Below are 18425 nucleotides of genomic sequence, written 5' to 3'. Positions count from 1 at the left end.
GTATAATTAAAACAGCGAGGGTAGCATATCTTTTCAGTTTTACAAAATACCCCCCACACACACAATTTGTCTCCTCTACAACACCATAGACAACGATGATTCATCTTGGAAACGGAAAAACACAATATACGTCACAGATCGTTTGTTATAAAGACAACGCCAGAAGGGAAGGCATGGAGGAGTGCCTGCAGTGGAAGGTAGACAAGACTATAGGTAGAATAGACTAGTTTAATAAACACTCGATTGTTATGTAAAGTACTCGTAGAGACAGTATATAATCTGCGACTCGGGCACAGACGCTGCGCTTCGGAGACGCTCTATGGCGCGTGGCAGAGGACGGAACAAAACCGGAACGCAGCACAGACTTGCCCAGTGGATAATCAGGACTTCTCATTACTGAAAGGACTATATGGACGTCAGTGTTTTTCTAAAATTCCTGAATGCATCATTTGAGCACATCAGATGATTCAAAAAACTGATAAGAAGAACTGATATTCAGATGTTTTAAAACTAATAGGAAGGCTAAAAGACAGAGCTCTCCCCAAAAGTCCTCGCCACAGCTGGCCAGCCACCGCTGCAGGGTGTACTGACAGAGGAGTAAAAGGTTTAGACCCGCCCCACGAGGTTGGGAACTCTGTGCTGGTGGGAGCTTCTTCTCCTCCACACCACGCACACGTAAACAGCGACTGGATACATGTTTTACTGTAGGCCTATATAAAAAGGAAGTTTTCCACTATGTCTTGTGTACATAAACGCCCGAAAAGGACAACATCAGAGGAACAGGCTTTTCAGGAACATGTGAAAAAAGTTGCTCAGGAGAATGGAAAACTGCTAGGTAAGTTCCTTAAAGGTGCAAATATGCCTGAGCTTGACGCTGCATGAGCAGAATGACGCTCAGATTATTTTTGTAAACAGACAGGGGCGTATGTATGACAGACATTTTTAACATTCATTTGCTAGACTGTTTACTTATCGCAGATACCCGTCATTCAATTGCTCTTAGTAAAAAAAAAAACATTTCTGAGATCCACAATTGGGATTTCAGCTATCTACAATGTAATTCTTCCTAGGGCAAATGACTTCACTTTTACTAATCATATGTAGGTCTATAGTGCTTTCAATTTTACATTTGCATAGAATTCTTACTAGGAACAACTCCAATTTCATATACACTTAACTACAATCCAATGGCTACTATTCATGAGTTTAATATCAGGAATCCAAATAAAAGAAAAGAAATCAAGATGTACACATACAGTATATATATAAAGTAAGGCAATTTGTAAAATCTAAATACAGTTTGACTAGTAAAATACCATGAATGTCAGATATCTTTAATGAGAATTGTAGATTCATTTTGGATAGCAGCACTTAAAACTAGTAGCATAACATTTAGATTGAGTTCTGCCTAGTGAGAAGTCTATTTTACATATCTAGAATGTTCATTCTGGATTAGAAGAATGGCATTGTGGATACAACACATAACATGGGCTTTGGAAGATCTTAATTTTGTCGACCAACTCTCACTGATCAACCAGTATGGCAGGTCTTTCTTTTAAGAAGAGACAAATCCAGGAAGGAGTTTCAACCCCAAAAAGAGCCAAATGAGCAGAGGGGAAATCCTTTGTAGTGTTTCATCTTGTCATTGTGTCATGTGCCTCTTATTTTGCTTCATTGAAAACAATGCAGCATATGGTGCAGGATTTATTAGTAGTCAAAAAGAAAAATGTAAAAATGTAAACTGTTATAAAGCTTTATTAAGCAAATAGTACATGACTACAGTCATTGAGTGCCTTTTAAAAAACAATATGGTCATTGTTCCATTCAGAAGATTTAATATAGTAACAACCTGTTACACAATCTTGTTTGTTTTGCAAAAAAATGAGACTTTTGGAACATCTAGTTCCACAGATCTCAAACAAGTTGTCTTCTTACTGGTAAATCAAAAAGCATTCAGCCTCCCTCTCTCAATTTGTGCAAGTAGACTACCCGTTCTTGTTTGCCATCTTCTTGCCCCAGCTTGTCTCACAGGGTGTAGGCAGCCACGTGAAAGTAATTACCCGAGAGAAAAGGAAAAAGAAATCATCTGTTTCTTAAACTTCTTTAAAATGCACAGTTAGACTCCAGTTTGTGACATTGGAAGTTTGATGTTTTGCTTTCTTTTCAGAACATGAAGCATGTGGGTAACTTCTTCACGGTAAAGTAGATACCACTGCAAGCTGGGGAGTTAACTCCTCGACATAAAGCCTGACTGAGCAGAGGCGGTTTAGAAGCTCTCGAACTGTTTGCTCATTCCTCCTCCCAGCCTGCAGAGAGGCCAGAGGCTGTGGTGCGATCTGGGGGAAAAATGTCTGTAATGTTGTGGTCCTGCCCACAACCCTGACACAATCCCAGCTGAGTTGTAGTGAATGTATCCTCATATGCTCTTTTGCTTACTGAGAAGACAATCGCACACATTTTTACAACCATTGTTAAGCTTGCGTGATTCATGACAGCGGTTTGTAAAGTTCAGTCCCACCCGTGAACACTGACAAACACATCTGCACAGATGGAAAACAAATAAACTAATCCTTATCTTGCCAACATTTTCCTGTAAGCACATTGTGGCGTCCTACAGATGTTACACACTCTTCCCCACAAAGCCTTAATCAGCAAATTACTTCACCTGAATGATTAACCAAATGTCCAAATAAAGGAAAAACCGAGGAACACGGAAGGAACGGGGAAATGACACAAAGAGTAGCTTACACTGAAAGGACCACACACACAAAGACTCACAACAGAAGACAATAAACTAACAACAGACATAGAAAGCACAGAGACTAAATACACAAGTAAAGGAGGGTGAAGGGACAGGTAACCAGTGTTGGGCAAGTTACTTTTAAAAAGTAATTAGTTACAGTTACTAGTTACCTCTTCCAAAACGTAACTAAATTAGAGGCTCAGTTACAAATTATAAAAGTAACTAGTTACTTCTGAAAGTAACTAATGTGTTACTTTCAAGTAAATGTTTAAATGCTCAAATGTGACCCCACCTACACCCCTCTTTAATGGAACATGAAATACATATGCATGTTCAATTATTTATGATAAATCTGAATATTATAATGAAATGGACACGTAATACAAGACATTATTAACAGAAACTACCCAATTCTAAACTATTTTAATGTTGATGTGGGACAAAGTGAGACTAGCCTCCAATCAAATGCTTTGTCTATAGATGTTATGTCTAGTGGATCATACAAATAACAACAGAGATTTTGGAACTTTTGATATTTATTGTCCCTCAACAGGCCACGACTGGGTTGTTAAAGCACTATAGCAAAAATAAACTAGATACTTGGTGCACCTACTACCTGGTGCACATCCGAGTAGCAATAAAACTTAATAAAAAATAATAAAAGCGTTAAGTATGTATAAATTGTCCATGACAAGATAGAATTGTTAGCTTGGGAGCAAGTTATAGAGAGAGAACCAAGATGATTTTTTTTAATCTCCCCACTCTGTCCTCCACTCTAGCGCTCAACATTCCACCACATACACACACATTGAAAAATCAGAAGAGGTCTGAAAACAGGACGATACGTAAACTGTGATTTTGGAGAAACCATACTTGATATCCAAATGCCCCTTCAGCACAATAAACGCCAAACTCTTGTCTTCGGTTCAAACTTTTAATTATGTTTCTACGTTAAAGTATGGCGATACATCATGGCCCCAAAGAGGTGGCGTTTTGAGTGATGTTGAGCGAGAACATTTCCCATTAAAGTCTATGAGAATTGTTTTGCCGTTTTTGTGTGTGTGTGTGTGTGTGTGTGTGTGTGTGTGTGTGTGTGTGTGATGGAGCAAGGGAGAAGTGAGAGAGTGCAATTAGCTTCGGAGCAAGTAGCCACTCTAGTGTCATAGTGGAAGAAAATAGTCTTTGCCTCTCGGCGCAGAGATCTAGTTGGTCTGATGTCACTGCAGGTGATACAAGGGCTGGGAAATAGGTGAAAGACATCGGGGTGGGGCAAACAATCACAAAGACAAAAAAAAAGCAAAAGATAGCTAGTAAAACAACACTAAAAAGAACGGAGAGACTACAATAACACAGGAAATGGAAAACCAACAGAAAACATGAAACCAACTAAAGACAGACACTTGACCCTGGGACAAGACGTGACACTGTAAATCTAGACCTGAGTACAGAAGTATGGAGGTAATGTTGGAAACACGACTGTGACAAGATTTACGATCAGCTGACTATACACTTAGATTTCAACCCTCTAACTAAAGGGTCTTTTTCAGACCCTTTGTCCACAAGGAATCAAGAAATGTCACAAAGAAATGCAACATTCTGCTGCCAGAGCATAGATCTTTATTTGGCAAATTGTCACGTTATGTATGTTAACTGTGTGTGTTTTATGTTCGGATAAGATTCACCTGCTTGGGTATTTAAATCTTTAAATAAATTCAAACACATAACTAAGTCTTTAAATAAACACTGTCAACACTTTCCCTCTGTCCTGTGAGTACATTTGGATTTGACTAAATACACAACCCAAAACTATGACAATTGCTGCAGCGTCTTGGCACTGGAACTTCGATTAAATAGGCTTTATACCTTTGTTACATAGTGGAGGCAAACCAAAAGATGCTATTGGTAGATTATAGGAAAAGTAGGTGCAGCAATTTAGTAGATTGACCAATAAATGTGCTGCTGTGACTTTGACTGTTCTTGTTTTACACTCTTTTATCTTTCCCCAACTCCATGGAAGTATTCATAACTCATTGGATAATCCCTTCAGGGAAATGAAAACCTGACAAACATTTCAGAAGTGTGTTGTAAACATACTAGCACATGTTTCCCCTTAACAATATCATAGTGACACCCCTAGCCAGCACATCTAACATTATATAGATTATGTAATTTGATAATATTTGTCTATGACCTCTGCAGGTTTGGAGGGAGATCCAGATCTACAGTTTCTGCTGGCCGGTGGGAAGCTGGTCAAGGTCCGCAAGGACAACTGGAAGAAGAGTCGCTTCTTCAAACTGCATGATGACTGCAAGACACTGTGGCAAGAGTCCCGCAAATTAGTCAAGCGAAACCAGACTTGTGAGTGTCATCTTCTACTAGGTTACTTGCATGTGTGCGTATGATGCACAAAAAGAGATGTTCTATAAACTCATTCAGTTCACCCCACTGTCTTTTGCGATGTACATCCGTCTCCAATTATTCTGTGAACTTAGTGTTCTCTTTTCAGTTCTCAACAATAACAAACACACCCCTCTAATCCCAATGCTTGTGCCAGAATATATGGAAAACATAAATCATCAGTTTCTTATAAACTTCCTTCAAATGCACAGTTTGACTTAAGTTTGTGACATGGGAAGTTTGTTGCTGTATTTTTTTTAACATAAATCATGTTGGTAACTTCTTCACTGTAAAGTAGATAACAGGAAATAGGAAAAGAAAAAAAGAGTAGAAGCTGGGGCAGCTTGTAGTGGTAACAATTCAATGGAAACAACTCACACACAATCTGCAGTGTGGCCAAAGGCAGACTGGAAAATAGACGTGTCCCCGTGTGTGTGTGTGTGTGTGTGTGTGTGTGTGAAAGAGAGATTATCTGCATGTACATATACTTCCTCTGGGCCTCTGGTAGCTCTGATCTCCCGCCCATCCCGGCGGCGGCTGCTGCAGAAGACCTGATAACCTCTGCACCAAGTCTGAGCCTTGAACAAACACTGGATCAACAAACCAGTACACCTTATACTGTACCGACACAGACGGGCACAGAAGATACACACACAGAGGTGATATCGAGTGATGCTGCCCGGTGTCAAAGCAGTTTTTTTCAACAAAGACAAACTGGCTTAGAGATGGGCCATTACCACTACAGGCTGCCCCAGCATGCATGTCTTTGTTTTTGGAAATATTGCTTTATTGCGTTCTTGTGGGCCTTAGCAAACAACAATTACAAATCAGCTTCTAAAGCGCTTTAGCATAAAGTAAGTGAGTGTGGGAGGACAGCACCTTTTGTTTTTAATCACCTTTTGAAAACAACTTATCTGCTGCTCTACTGAAGAAGATGTTTCAGTGCTATGGACACATGTCTATGTAGTGGCTGTAAATTATCCACAATCTATAACTTCAAGTGCCAAAAATGCCCTCCATGCCATCACTTCTCATCAGTCCCAATAGAGATAGACTAGAAAGCTTCAGTTCTCTTTTTTCCCCCACACTCAGTGACAAACATGCATGTACACACTGTCAGGGTCACATGAGGTGGATGTCAGGTTCTGCACTATACTGGACATATGACACACTTGTATCATTAGACACTTTCCTCATATTTCTGTCTGTTTGTGGCAGAGATAAAGGTGAGAAATATTTGTACGCTTATCAGATAGAATTTTACTAAACAATACTCACAAGCTTATATTCAAACATCTAACCTATTTGATAAGTAGGTGGTTATTGTTTTGCATGCCAAACCACAGAATGTATTATGTGTATAATTTGCAACTGTTAATTTCCCATCTCAACCTCCAGCGAAATATATAGTTTAGAGTCACACACTGTCCATGGCTTGCAGCACCCTCTTCACTTTAAAAGAGTTTTAGAAACACTTGCATAAACTTTGAATTTGCACAATAAACTCATTGTTTGAAATTTCATCAATGTCGACGTGGCACAGATTACAGGACTTGGACATTGTGGAGAGATGAGATTCTCTGAAAATTAGGCAAATTCACAACCCCAAACTCCTCTCAAGTGGTCTGTTTTGCTGGAGATAATTTGCATGATGATGATTAAACAAACACACACACTCTTCTGGTGAGTGCCTCCTAGGTATTTGGTTCATCCAGCTGTCAGCTGAGTGTACACCGTCAAGCCTTGGGCATGTTTCTCCCCACCGCCCCCTCACTGTTGTATTTTTCTCTTCAGGTAGTCAGACCTTCAGATTCATCCTGCCCCTAGATAGTCTCTGATTCTCACTGGAAAAAAAGGTCACTCTTTATTAGACTCTCCAGCCTTGCGTGTAAAAGGGTGGGAACACTGTGATTGTAACCTAGCTCTTAGCTAAGCCTCTGGTCTATGGTGTTTTGTTACAAGGGCGGTTGTCGCCATATAGTGTGATTACATCATGCATGGCCGTGCATGCTCTTCCGTACATTAAGCTTCTCAACAACAGAGCAGGACCTTTAACTTATGCCTGAAAACAAGCTGTGTTCAGAGACCTTCGGTATCTTTGTGTTTTTAGCCAAGAAATGTCTACCATGGAACTTCATGTGACGCCCATGAGTGAGGCGTGGCGATCAGGGGAGGCCAGATTGCATCATACTGTTATTAAGTGCAGTTATCAAATCTCCATGGAATTTGTTTGGGTTGCCAAAGAATCTAAATGTGCAGGCAACAACAAAATGTCTGACCATCTTTTAAAAGTAAAATGTCCAAAAAGTAAACAAGATTCAGGCTCAATCCACTGTTGCAACGGAACATGTTTGGTAGCTACGTGTTGGATATTTAGGAAGAAAGAATTCTGTTAGACAAGTTCAAGACAATCTCACCACATGCCGGGATCTCTATCTAGTAGTTTTAAACCAACCCTTGACGACACCTCAAGAGTCCATATTTCTAACAAAGCCCATCCTCTCTCTCCAAACAGTCTCCCTCGATGACATTGATTCAGTGCGCAGTGGCCGTCAGTCCCACGGGCTTAATAAACATACAGACCCCATTGTTGAAGAGCAGTGCTTCTCCATCATCTTCAAGGGTCGCAAGAAAACTCTCGACCTAATGGCGCCCAATGTGACAGAGGCAAAACAGTGGGTCAACGGCCTGGACAAGATCATCAGCAACATGCGCAACCTCAGCCCCCAGCAGAATAGCGAGCAGTATCCTTGACAAACTCTTTCATTGAGAAATGCTTTTTTCTGCTAAACATCTTGAGAGGAGACAGGTCACATATTTGTTGTTTTGTTCTTACTGAGCTCAAAATATTCTTTACATCTAAATGTCAGTTGGATTTTCAACTGCATGCGAAAAGCAGACAAGAATAAGGACAACAAGATGAACCTTAAAGAGGTGAAGCACTTCATGAGACAGCTCAACATTGAAATGGACAACACTTACGCGGAAGACATTTTCAAGGTGAGTCTTAATGAGCCATTACTACCTGCAGATCAATATATTATCCCTAAAAATAAACTATGTAGTTTGTCAAACTTAAAATCTATGGTGTTGTTCATTGTTTTATCATGTCCCATGTTGTGTAGAAATGTGACACCTCAAAGTCAGGCACCCTGGAGGGCTCAGAGATCAAGCTCTTCTATGACATGCTGACACACCGGGAGGAGATAGATGTGATATATGGGAATTACGCTCAAACAGAGGGTCAGATGAGCGCCAGAGACCTGCTGAACTTCCTGTTGAATGAGCAGAGGGAGCTGGCATCCATGGAGGACGCTGTCAAGCTGATTGAAAAATACGAGGTGGATGGGACAGGTAGGACTAAGTCTTTTGGATTTTCTATAGAACAGCACTCTCAGTACACAGTACAGAGAGACAGACATATTCCAAATACATTATCATAATCATTGCGTCTGTCTGTCCTCTGTCCACCAGCAAAGCAGAATAAGCGCATGTCCAAAGATGGATTCCTGATGTACATGAACCATGAGGACAGCTCCATTCTAAACCCGGCCCACATACCTGTTTATCAGGACATGCACCAGCCCCTCAACCATTACTTTATCTCCTCGTCACACAACACATACCTGATGGAAGACCAACTCAAAGGACCCAGCAGCACAGAAGCCTACATAAAGTAACTACTTTAACCAACCACTACTTTTTACAGAAAAGCAGATGGACAGAGTATTTTGCATGTGGATTTTGTTGGACATACACATCAATTCAATTTACTCCTGCTCCCTCGCTTTTTCATACTAGTATTAAGGAAGTTTGCTACATAATTCTGTTGAAAAAACAAAATCAAATACCAATTTCTAATATTTGGACCAGCAATAGTCTCTATCCTCTACGTTCCACCTCCGGGGATTGCTCCAGTGCCGCAGGAAATTCTGCCGGATGCATGTATTTTCCGTTGATGTCTGTTTTTTTGCTGCTTTCACTGTGGTGGAATTTTAAACTGTGGTTGATTTATGAGGACTATAGTTAACTGCTCCTCAGATCTCTGCGAATTGAGACAGCTAGCTGGACTGTCTGTCCAATCTGACTTTTCTCTTGCACAACTAAAACAACTTTTGAACATATACCGTACATTCCATCAAAACAAGTTCTTTCCTGAGGCTCTTTTGCAGCGGCACGGTGGCTCCGTGCGGAGCTTAGCACCGCCCATGACAATTGTGATTGGTTTAAAAAAATGCCAATAAACTAGAGCCCTTCTCTCTCATCCTGGATTGCTATTTGGACTGCCAGGTATCCTACGCAGTGTGAGAAGGAGGGACTGGCAAAGCGAGACTACTGTATACCAGCGGTAACCAGTGAGATGAATGATCATGATGAAACCAGTATGATGCACACAAGTAGTAGCAGTCTCGAGGCTTGTGTATGTCCAGCCTTATTGTTCCAGGGCCTTTAAAAAGTAATACTTTAGGAGCAGAGACTTTTTCGGGAGCAGAAACTATGGCCTAGAAACCAAAACTGCCACTAGCTTTTTTGGTCAAAATGCACGTAAACATCCTGGAAACATTTCTGAAGTGATGCCAGTGGTGAGCAGTTCTATTTAAAGGTTTTCTTTCCTTGCAGAGCACTGATGAAGAGCTGTCGCTGTGTGGAGCTGGACTGTTGGGACGGGGCTAATGGCGAGCCTGTCATTTACCACGGCCACACACTCACATCCAAAGTGCTCTTCAAAGACGTCATCAAAGCAATCAAAGAATATGCCTTCAAAGTATGTGACAGATTAATGATTTCTATCCCTTCTCAATCAGACTAATATTAAATACTTATGGAAAGCTTTGCCTTCATGGAATAATTGCTTTTTTTGTTTCTCCAGACATCTGAGTACCCAGTAATCCTGTCCCTTGAGAACCACTGCAACATAGAGCAACAAACTCTCATGGCCAATTACCTAAAATCCATCCTGGGTGATGCTTTGGTCACAAAGCCTCTGGGCAACACCAAGCCCACAAACTTCCCCTCACCTGAGGTGTGTTAATCTGAATTTACTGATCCTTAATGTAACATTCATTGGAGCCTTAACATCAAAGAGAGACTGCACCTACAAATTCTAACGCTTTAGTTAATGAAATACTTCACTTGCCTGTTTAGTTCTAAGTGTCTATTAGATTTGTCTGGGAAAGGAAGCAGATGAGATGAAAGTAGAACCCATCCTCAATATGTGAGCACCAAATTAAACAACTAGAACATAATCAAAACATCCTCAATCTCACACCTCTGGTCCTCCTCCATGGGTTGATAATGTTGTGACAGAAGATCTTCAGTTTTGCATTTGATTATCTCACATAAGTGAGGGCTTAGAGATAAGTTGTTTATTCACTAAAAAGGTATCACAAGCTCCGACTGTGAGGCTCGGCAGTGTCTGAGAGAACACCTTGTCTGATAAGAGACGTTGTTGGCATGTGAATATGGGCTGGTATTCAGTTTTTGTTTAGGTGTGCATTTGATACTTTAAACATTAAATTAATTTTGTTTTCTGCTAAAGACTGAGTTCATAGTTCATTGTCAATTCCCCCATATCGTTCTGCCTTTAGACCTTATTGTATCTTTGATATTACGTGACTGGGACAGAAAATGCACTGAAAAAGACACAAATGGAGGATATAGCACGTCAAATCATTTTTCCGGTGACATTCCCAAGCCCTGTTTAAATGTAGAACTCATAGGATTTTTTACCATTCAAAAATAACAATAGGCTTTCCTTAATTCAGCCATTACGTGGCACATTCACCATGTAAACGCATATTGTCTGTTTCTGTGCAGGAGCTGAAGGGGAGGTTCCTCGTCAAGGGAAAGCGATTGAACAAACTCACTGCTTCCGTCGAAAATCCCAGCACCGTAGAGGAAGGCACTGTGTCTGATGAGGATGAGGCTGAAGAATGTAAAGAGGACAGCATAAAAGAGCAACCAAAGGTGTGCCAAGAGTTTGATACTAATTTGTCATAAATTAAAAATTATATGCATACAGTATACGTATATTTTAAAATGTTCTCTTTGAATGAGCAGAACAAAACTGAGCCACAATCTCCGTCTCCTTTTAGAAATTAACAATCAAACTTGCCAAAGCGCTTTCTGACGTCGTCGTTTACTGCAAAAGTGTCCATTTTAAGGACTTTGAACACTCCAAGGAGAACCACGCCTTCTATGAGATGTCATCTTTCAAGGAGAGTAAAGCTTTGAACCTGGCTGAGACTTCAGGTAACTTACTCACCTACTTTCATATCTCACCAACATGTTCCAATTGATTATGATTTGTCATGATCAGAGTATGGAAATGTGTTTTCTTGTAGCTACTGCCTACATCCATCACAACATAGACAAACTCAGTAGGATCTACCCAGCTGGCTCCAGAACTGACTCCTCCAACTATAACCCAGTGCCCCTGTGGAACGTTGGCTGCCAGATAGGTACACTCACATTACTATATGCAGAAATCCAGCCATTCATTTATCAAGTGTTATTGTTATATTAAGAGTGAATAGTTTCACTATCTTTTTTCTCTGATTTGTTTTTTTAGTGGCATTGAACTTTCAGACTCCCCAAAAAGAAATGCACATAAACCAGGGTCGGTTTCTGCCAAACGGGTTTTGCGGCTACATCCTGAAACCTGAATTTCTGAGAGACAAGTCCTCTCAGTTCAATCCCAGAAGCCTTTTTGAAGGACCCTGGCTAAATAAGAAGACCCTTCACGTCATGGTGAGTAATAATAAAAGTCTTAAGTCGTGTTTCTACTGCATGGCCTGGCTCCACTCAACTCATTTTTTCGGTAGAAGTCCTTTTCTCGCTTTGTTTTTCACTGCGGAAAGAATCCCCTCAGTGTAGGATGGGTTCTCTGCTGATCGCCACAGCGACGCCGCATGAAACTGCTGCAACATCATCTTTGGCACAACACTCACTGAATCTTTTCATCGGCAGCTTAATAAAAGAACATCTTTACGTTGTAATGACCATCACATAGTTTTGTAGGCTTCCATATTAAATAATCTGGGTTCAATCAGTGGTCTGCAGCGTTTTAACTCCACCTTTTAGTATTGGCTCGATTGAGATGGTACCAAAAACAGTACCAGGTACTGTCCACAACTTTTGCTAATGGAAATCAAAAAAATGATACATCCAAACAGGGGCCTACGGAAATAACATCAAAAACTCCACAGGGTACATTCAATTGTGTATTTTAATTTGTATTGTAAATACTCCGCTGTTTACTACTAACTTTTCAGGCTGTAGATGATTTTGTTTTCCATATTTGTACAAATAGGTAATCTCAGCTCAGCAGTTACCTAAACTCAACAAGGGCAAACACACCTCCATTGTTGACCCTCTAGTGAAAGTGGAGATCTACGGCGTCCCAGCAGACACCGCCAGCCAGGAGACACACTACATTAATAACAATGGTGAGCATACCACACACGCAGATATGGAAACACCCAGCATTCTTTTTTTCAGAACAAATGTCACACACTTTGGCAGAAACATATATTAGCAAGTTGAACCAGCTGAACAACAATCCATCCTTGCAGGGTTTAACCCAACGTGGAACGAGAAGTTCACGTTTGACATCAACGTCCCAGAACTAGCCATGCTGCGTTTATTGGTGGAGGACCATGACACAGCATCCTCCAATGATTTCGTCGGGCAGTACTGTCTACCGCTCACCAGTATACAGAACGGTAAGAGAGTCCAAAACAGCACAAAGTATTGACCCGGAGAAAGCAAGGTGAAACAAGCACAGGTGAATTTTCTGTCGGAAGATATTGAACTTAGATTCTCACATCACACAGAGGAGTTTACGGTCACGACAGCAAGGTAAACTACAAAGACAGAAATATCAAGAACTATTTGACAAGGCAATAACCAGAGTTTCCGACAGCTTTATGTAATTCATTTGACTTTAGTTTTTGTGTTACATATAATTTATGAAGTTCTTTTAACTATTAATTTGCTGACAAAGCTAAACCCCACTTCCCTTTTTCCCAGGCTATCGCCGCGTGCCGCTGCTCACCAAGAGAGGTGACGTCATCTGCTCAGCCGGACTCTTTCTGCATCTCATGCTCATGGATGCAAAGTAGGACCGCCTTTGGGTAATGCTTCAGCAACAGCATTTATTTTTGAAAACTCTAAAGGAAGTTAATAATTTACCTCTGATGAAATATTATATAGATAGAGAAAAAAAAAAGAACGTCTATCATCTGTCGATGATGACTCACTGTTGTCTGCCTAGAACCTTCCTGTCATTGTAGAATTTTAGAAGTTGAGTGTGAGCTCCTATGTGGCAGCAATGAATGGAAATGTGGATGAAAGAGCAGTGTGGGATATTATTTAAAGAAATTCATTAAACTGTATTTGCCATATTGGGGAGACGTATAATAATTAGAGGTGTTAAGGTTGGAATGCCAGCTTAAGATATCTTTTTTCATAGTTTTTACATTTTTACAGGTTTTATATTTCCTTTCGGGATCATACAAATCATGCTCATGGAAACAATGTATTTGTCAAGAAGCACAACAAGCACCTAATTGTTTCTTAATTTTAATGTCGTAAAACTGGAGCAACAGAAAAAGAATGATATTGAGATTCACATGTCTGTGTTTAAATGTCTCTTCATTTTTATGCCCTCCAGAGCGGACTGCTCCAAAATGTTTGTCAATGTTATAATTTTTGTATCATACTTTTTACTTCCTTTTGACTACTGATATGATGAGCATATCAAGTAATGAACTACCATATACAGTATGAACATGCTCTTAACATATTGAACCTTAGTTTACATTTTGAAGTATTTCATGTCAAACAAATCTTACTATCTCAAATAAAACAAGCCGAGTCCCTGATTGAAGGTTTTGTGTGTTTATTCATGATTTAAGTGATTCAGCCATTGACCTTAATATCTTGAAAAAAACTTGATCATGGTGCGATCAGCGTAAAACATTGAAAAATATAGATAAATATAAAGCATAACATTTGAAAATAGTCCTAGTGTAATTCTTTATTTAGTTATTTTTGTATCACAACCCTGTTATTAAGCTAATTCTAGTATACATTTGAATAACTAAGTCGGTTGATGGGGAAATGATCAAGGCCTTTACCAATTCCATATTTCAGCTAGCAGCTTAAATGCTACCTTTATTTGAAAGGTTTAACAACAACTTCAGGGAATCCAACTTTTAAAAAAGTCCAGATTTTTTCTTCATGTCACTCTGCCTCCACTTTGGCAGGCGCATGAAGTCTGAACGACTTGTTCCGAGGAGGTTTTCAAAATCCACATCAGACAGGTAGTCCTGAAATCAGAGCAAAGGGGAAGACCAGGACAGAAAACAGTCAGGCTGACCTCTACTGTACATACTGCGTTATTTCATCAGGATACACACACTGATTATAACATGCTTAGCACCTCCCACTGAATCACATCATCTTTACAGCCATGCATGGATTGTGAGACAACAGGGACCTTCACACAGACTTATAAAAGGCCCTTCCTTACACAGGGGTGGGGGGACGCAGTCTCTTTCTGGTTGTTTTGGGTCTCTGTAGTCATTTTGGTTGTCTTTGTAGTTATTTTATTGTCATTATGCGTCTCTTTGTAGTTATTGAGTGTCTTCTTGTAGTCATTTTGTATCTCTTTGTATTTATTTTGTATGTCCTTGTGGTCATTTTGTGTTTTTTGTAGTCATTTTGTTTCGTTTGTGAGTCTTTGAAGTTGGGATCATTTTGGGACTATTTCCAGTCATTTTGGGACATTTTGTGGTCATGTGTTGATTTGAAGTTATTTTGCGTCTTTTTGAGTCTTTTTGTCTGTTTGTAGTCATTTGGTTTCGCTTTATAGTTGTTTTGTGTCTCTTTGTAGTTATTTTGTGTCTCCTTGGAGTCATTTTGGATCAGTAGCACATAACATAATCAGGACATCCCTTCGTTCCTCTGAGCTGTGACTTTCCAACAAGGCGGCACATTCACCAAGCCATCCACGCTTGCAGCCAACACACTTAGCACATAATGACTTCCATGTTTTTGCAACCGATCCATAATACTGCACCCACCTCTCTTTGGCCGGGGTCCACCCCATGCGGCAGCTCACTAGGAGACTTGTTGATGAGGAGCTCTGGGTCCAGATACATCCTAGAACCTCCAGCAGAGGGGGACACAGTGCCACCAGCGGGGGATGATGGAGTGTAGATAGAGGAAGGGGACTGGGTCATGGATGCAGAAGACTGAGCTCTCTGTGTGGACGGGCTGGTAGGAGTAGAGGGTCTGGGGGACAGATCTCCTCCGTTGAACCTGTTGACTGGAGGGGAGGTTCTGGGGCCTCCTGGTGCCCTGTTATCACCTCCACTAACCCCAACAGGACTTTTATAAAGATGAGTGTTGTTCAGATCCTGCAGACGTAGTACATGAGTGAGTGTAACTCTATTTTTGGTGAAGTTTTACATGAAAAATGTGAACATTTACAGATTAGTGAAAGTGTCATTGAACACATTAGTTGTTATTAAATTTGGGATATTAGTACATTTAGTCAATTAATGAAAGGATTAGTTTCAATAAATCACTTACAACAGTGATCTGTGAGAGAGATGCTGGATCACTCAGCTTTTTTTTCATTTCCTCATAAGAGTTGCCTCCCTGTAGAGAAGATCGAGTGAACCAGGATAAAAAACTGGTAAGCATGCAGTGTCGTCTTCATTTTCAAACAATCCATAAATCATCCACATGTGACAATGTTCTTTATAATTTCTGAAATTATTCTTTCGCGTGTGATTATTGTGTCTCTTTTTAATCATCTGTGTTGATGTAATTGAAAGTACAGTCATAGCATACTATAAATAGTGATTTGTAATTGTTTAATCATGCTGCATTACTGTATCAAACATAACATAGTGCCTCTCACTGAGTTCAAAGAGCATATAACAAACTCACGCTCCACTTATGAGGATCCCATGCATTGAACCAGCCAGTGAAGGTGGGCGGTTCGTAGCCCTGTTTGACAATGATTTTGGGTGTGTCAGGGTCGCGGCCTGCAGGGTGGGTCCTCAGATATTCTTGTGCACTGTTCCATGCCTCCTTGGTCTCATACTCGTTGGCTGAGTTTCCAACCCACAAGAAAATCTGAAAGGATTAGGAGAAATATGAAAAAGAGAGATGAATCCCTTCCAGAGCATTGTAAACATTTAATAGAGTAGACTACTGAGCAGTACAATATTGAGGTACTTTACTTGAGCATTTCAATTTTGTGCTTCTTTATACTTTTTAGACAAAATCCCCTTGCTGGGGATTGAGAACATTTTTCCCACTGGCAACTTGGTTTTATTTCATTTTAAACACTTCTGTAGTCTATTACAAACACTTTCACAAAAGGCAACAGGTCACAAAAGGTTATACATCTAAAAAATGAAAATACAATATACAAAATAAAACTTGGGCATTAGGCAACACCGTTTTGATTGGCCCATCTGATGCAGTCAAATGTACGTTAGCAAGGTTTCCACACTACAAGGGTGGAGCAACGCCGACACATCCTTGTCATACACCTCCAACCAGCCTACCACTCTCTCTGGGTTGCAGCACAACACCGACAACCCGCAGACGGGTCCTCCAGCTCCGGCATTCCATCTACGCTGGCCGTAGTGTGACTGACTCGCATGCAAATCCGATTGTTGTCGTGCTAAAATCAGTACATGTTGCTAACGGCGTCCTGCTAAATGTTACCGGGCGGAACTGAGGCATTTTTAGTTCCGCATTATGAGTATTAATCTAGAGTCTAGATTAATACTCATAATTAGTAATAGTAGTAATAGATTCTAGACCGTATTCTGCGTGTGCCGGGCCGTGGCCTCCGTACCGTGACGGTTCGGCACAAATTGTAAAACATGATGCATTGTTAACTGAAACACTCCACCTCTTATCATGTCGTTTTGATTCTGAAATTGAGTCTTCATAGCCTACTTTTTTTTTTTTTATATCCATCCATCCATCTTCGACCGCTTATCCGGTATCGGGTCGCGGGGGCAGCAGCTCCAGCAGGGGACCCCAAACTTCCCTTTCCCTTTTTTTTTATTTTTTATAAAGTTTTATAAAGTAGCAGTTTACTTTGTCTTGTATTCTAATTATAGATGCCTTTTTCAAGGCTTAGTTTTGGATATTTTACTTTTGTAAAGGCCTAAAAACTATAACCTGTGAAAAATTCTCACTGCACTGCAAAATAGGATTTTTAGGACTAAATTGTAGACACAAATGTTATAAGAATTTGGTTTCAGTTTGGACTGAGATAGAATGATTCTGGTTTATTTTGTTATGCTTATCTAAGAGAGGCTTTTTATAATGAGAGACCTCTTTATGATACTGTCCTCTGAGCGCATGACAAAAGAAAAACACAAAATGTCATGTGGGATTTGAGCCCACAACCTTCAAACACATCCACACCTAATACCTGTATACCACCTTAGCCATCAGCAATATGATAGGAAAATATCACAGACAAGAATTAGTCAGCCATTAAGTTTCAGTTTATCAGTGTTGATTTGGTTTCAGTGTGAACAGGTTGTAGTGTAAGATGGTTTCAGTGTGAACAGGTGTTTGGCTGTCAATTAATGTATGCCGTGCTTATGGACACCAACTGGCAACATAGAGACCTGAGTTATGCCACACAAGCTCGCGGGGGATTAATGTGGATGCGGTAGTATTTGTCTGCTCTAAACAACACACATTTAAAATGTGATACGTTACATTCACAAAAAGTGTTCATTCATTTAGTGTCGCATTGATTTCAACTTGCAAATTTCAGAATTTCCAACACCAACCAATGAGGAGGGATCAGAGAACATGTAAGTCCACGTGAGCCCAGGTGATTGAGCTTCCTAGCTTGACAGACACTTTTGCTGCTTTTGTTATCACTTTACATAATCTGCAGTGTTTAAGTCTGCAGGCTGTACAAAATAACATACAAGTAACCACACTTTAAAATCTTTCAGGACCTGAATATTTCAATTAAGATGCCAATTTGAGGTTAATTAATGGATAATAAATGGATTGATGTATACAAGAGGGCAATTGTTTGTTGAATTAAAAAAAAAGAATAACATTTTTAAAGTTTCTTATGTGTTTTTAAGTGATCGTATTTCTTTATCTGTATTTATTCTATGCTTTGCCCGCCCAGAGAATTTGGCCCATGAGAAAGAGAGAGAGAGACATCATGGCTTGCAAACAAGCAAAGCATGGCAGTTGGTCAAGGCCACACCCCGCC

General features: G+C 40.2%; 2 protein-coding genes across 5 annotated transcripts in view; one reads left to right on the top strand and one right to left on the bottom strand.

Annotated features, from left to right (window-relative positions):
- plcd1a (phospholipase C, delta 1a) overlaps positions 1-18425 on the top strand; it is a 32538-nt gene that overhangs the window by 1270 nt on the left and 12843 nt on the right. The window contains exons 1-15 of one of the 3 annotated variants that reach the window (XR_004655193.1): positions 559-835; positions 4943-5101; positions 7656-7884; positions 8011-8140; positions 8266-8494; positions 8615-8816; positions 9761-9905; positions 10011-10163; positions 10958-11107; positions 11236-11392; positions 11485-11601; positions 11712-11890; positions 12453-12588; positions 12715-12864; positions 13172-13630. Coding sequence is in view for 2 of the 3 variants with exons in the window: in XM_034861652.1 (XP_034717543.1) it covers positions 736-835; positions 4943-5101; positions 7656-7884; positions 8011-8140; positions 8266-8494; positions 8615-8816; positions 9761-9905; positions 10011-10163; positions 10958-11107; positions 11236-11392; positions 11485-11601; positions 11712-11890; positions 12453-12588; positions 12715-12864; positions 13172-13263 (2328 nt within the window). In the remaining variant the exon portion in view is untranslated. Of the gene's footprint in view, positions 1-558; positions 836-4942; positions 5102-7655; positions 7885-8010; positions 8141-8265; positions 8495-8614; positions 8817-9760; positions 9906-10010; positions 10164-10957; positions 11108-11235; positions 11393-11484; positions 11602-11711; positions 11891-12452; positions 12589-12714; positions 12865-13171; positions 14026-18425 lie in introns of those variants that run through there. The other 2 variants (XM_034861652.1, XM_034861653.1) reach the window with 2 other exon arrangements.
- vill (villin-like) overlaps positions 13859-18425 on the bottom strand; it is a 14321-nt gene continuing 9754 nt past the window's right edge. Inside the window, exons 18-21 of one of the 2 annotated variants that reach the window (XM_034861650.1) lie at positions 16103-16291; positions 15740-15808; positions 15229-15564; positions 13859-14472 (exon numbers count right to left, since the gene is read on the bottom strand). In XM_034861650.1, coding sequence (XP_034717541.1) covers positions 14359-14472; positions 15229-15564; positions 15740-15808; positions 16103-16291 — 708 coding nt within the window. In that variant the 3' untranslated portion in view covers positions 13859-14358. The remainder of the gene's footprint in view (positions 14473-15228; positions 15565-15739; positions 15809-16102; positions 16292-18425) is intronic. The other variant, XM_034861651.1, reaches the window with a different exon arrangement.

This window comes from Etheostoma cragini, chromosome 22 (assembly GCF_013103735.1).
Source record: "Etheostoma cragini isolate CJK2018 chromosome 22, CSU_Ecrag_1.0, whole genome shotgun sequence".
NCBI lineage: Eukaryota > Metazoa > Chordata > Actinopteri > Perciformes > Percidae > Etheostoma > Etheostoma cragini.
This window is presented reverse-complemented; position numbering and strand designations above follow the sequence as displayed.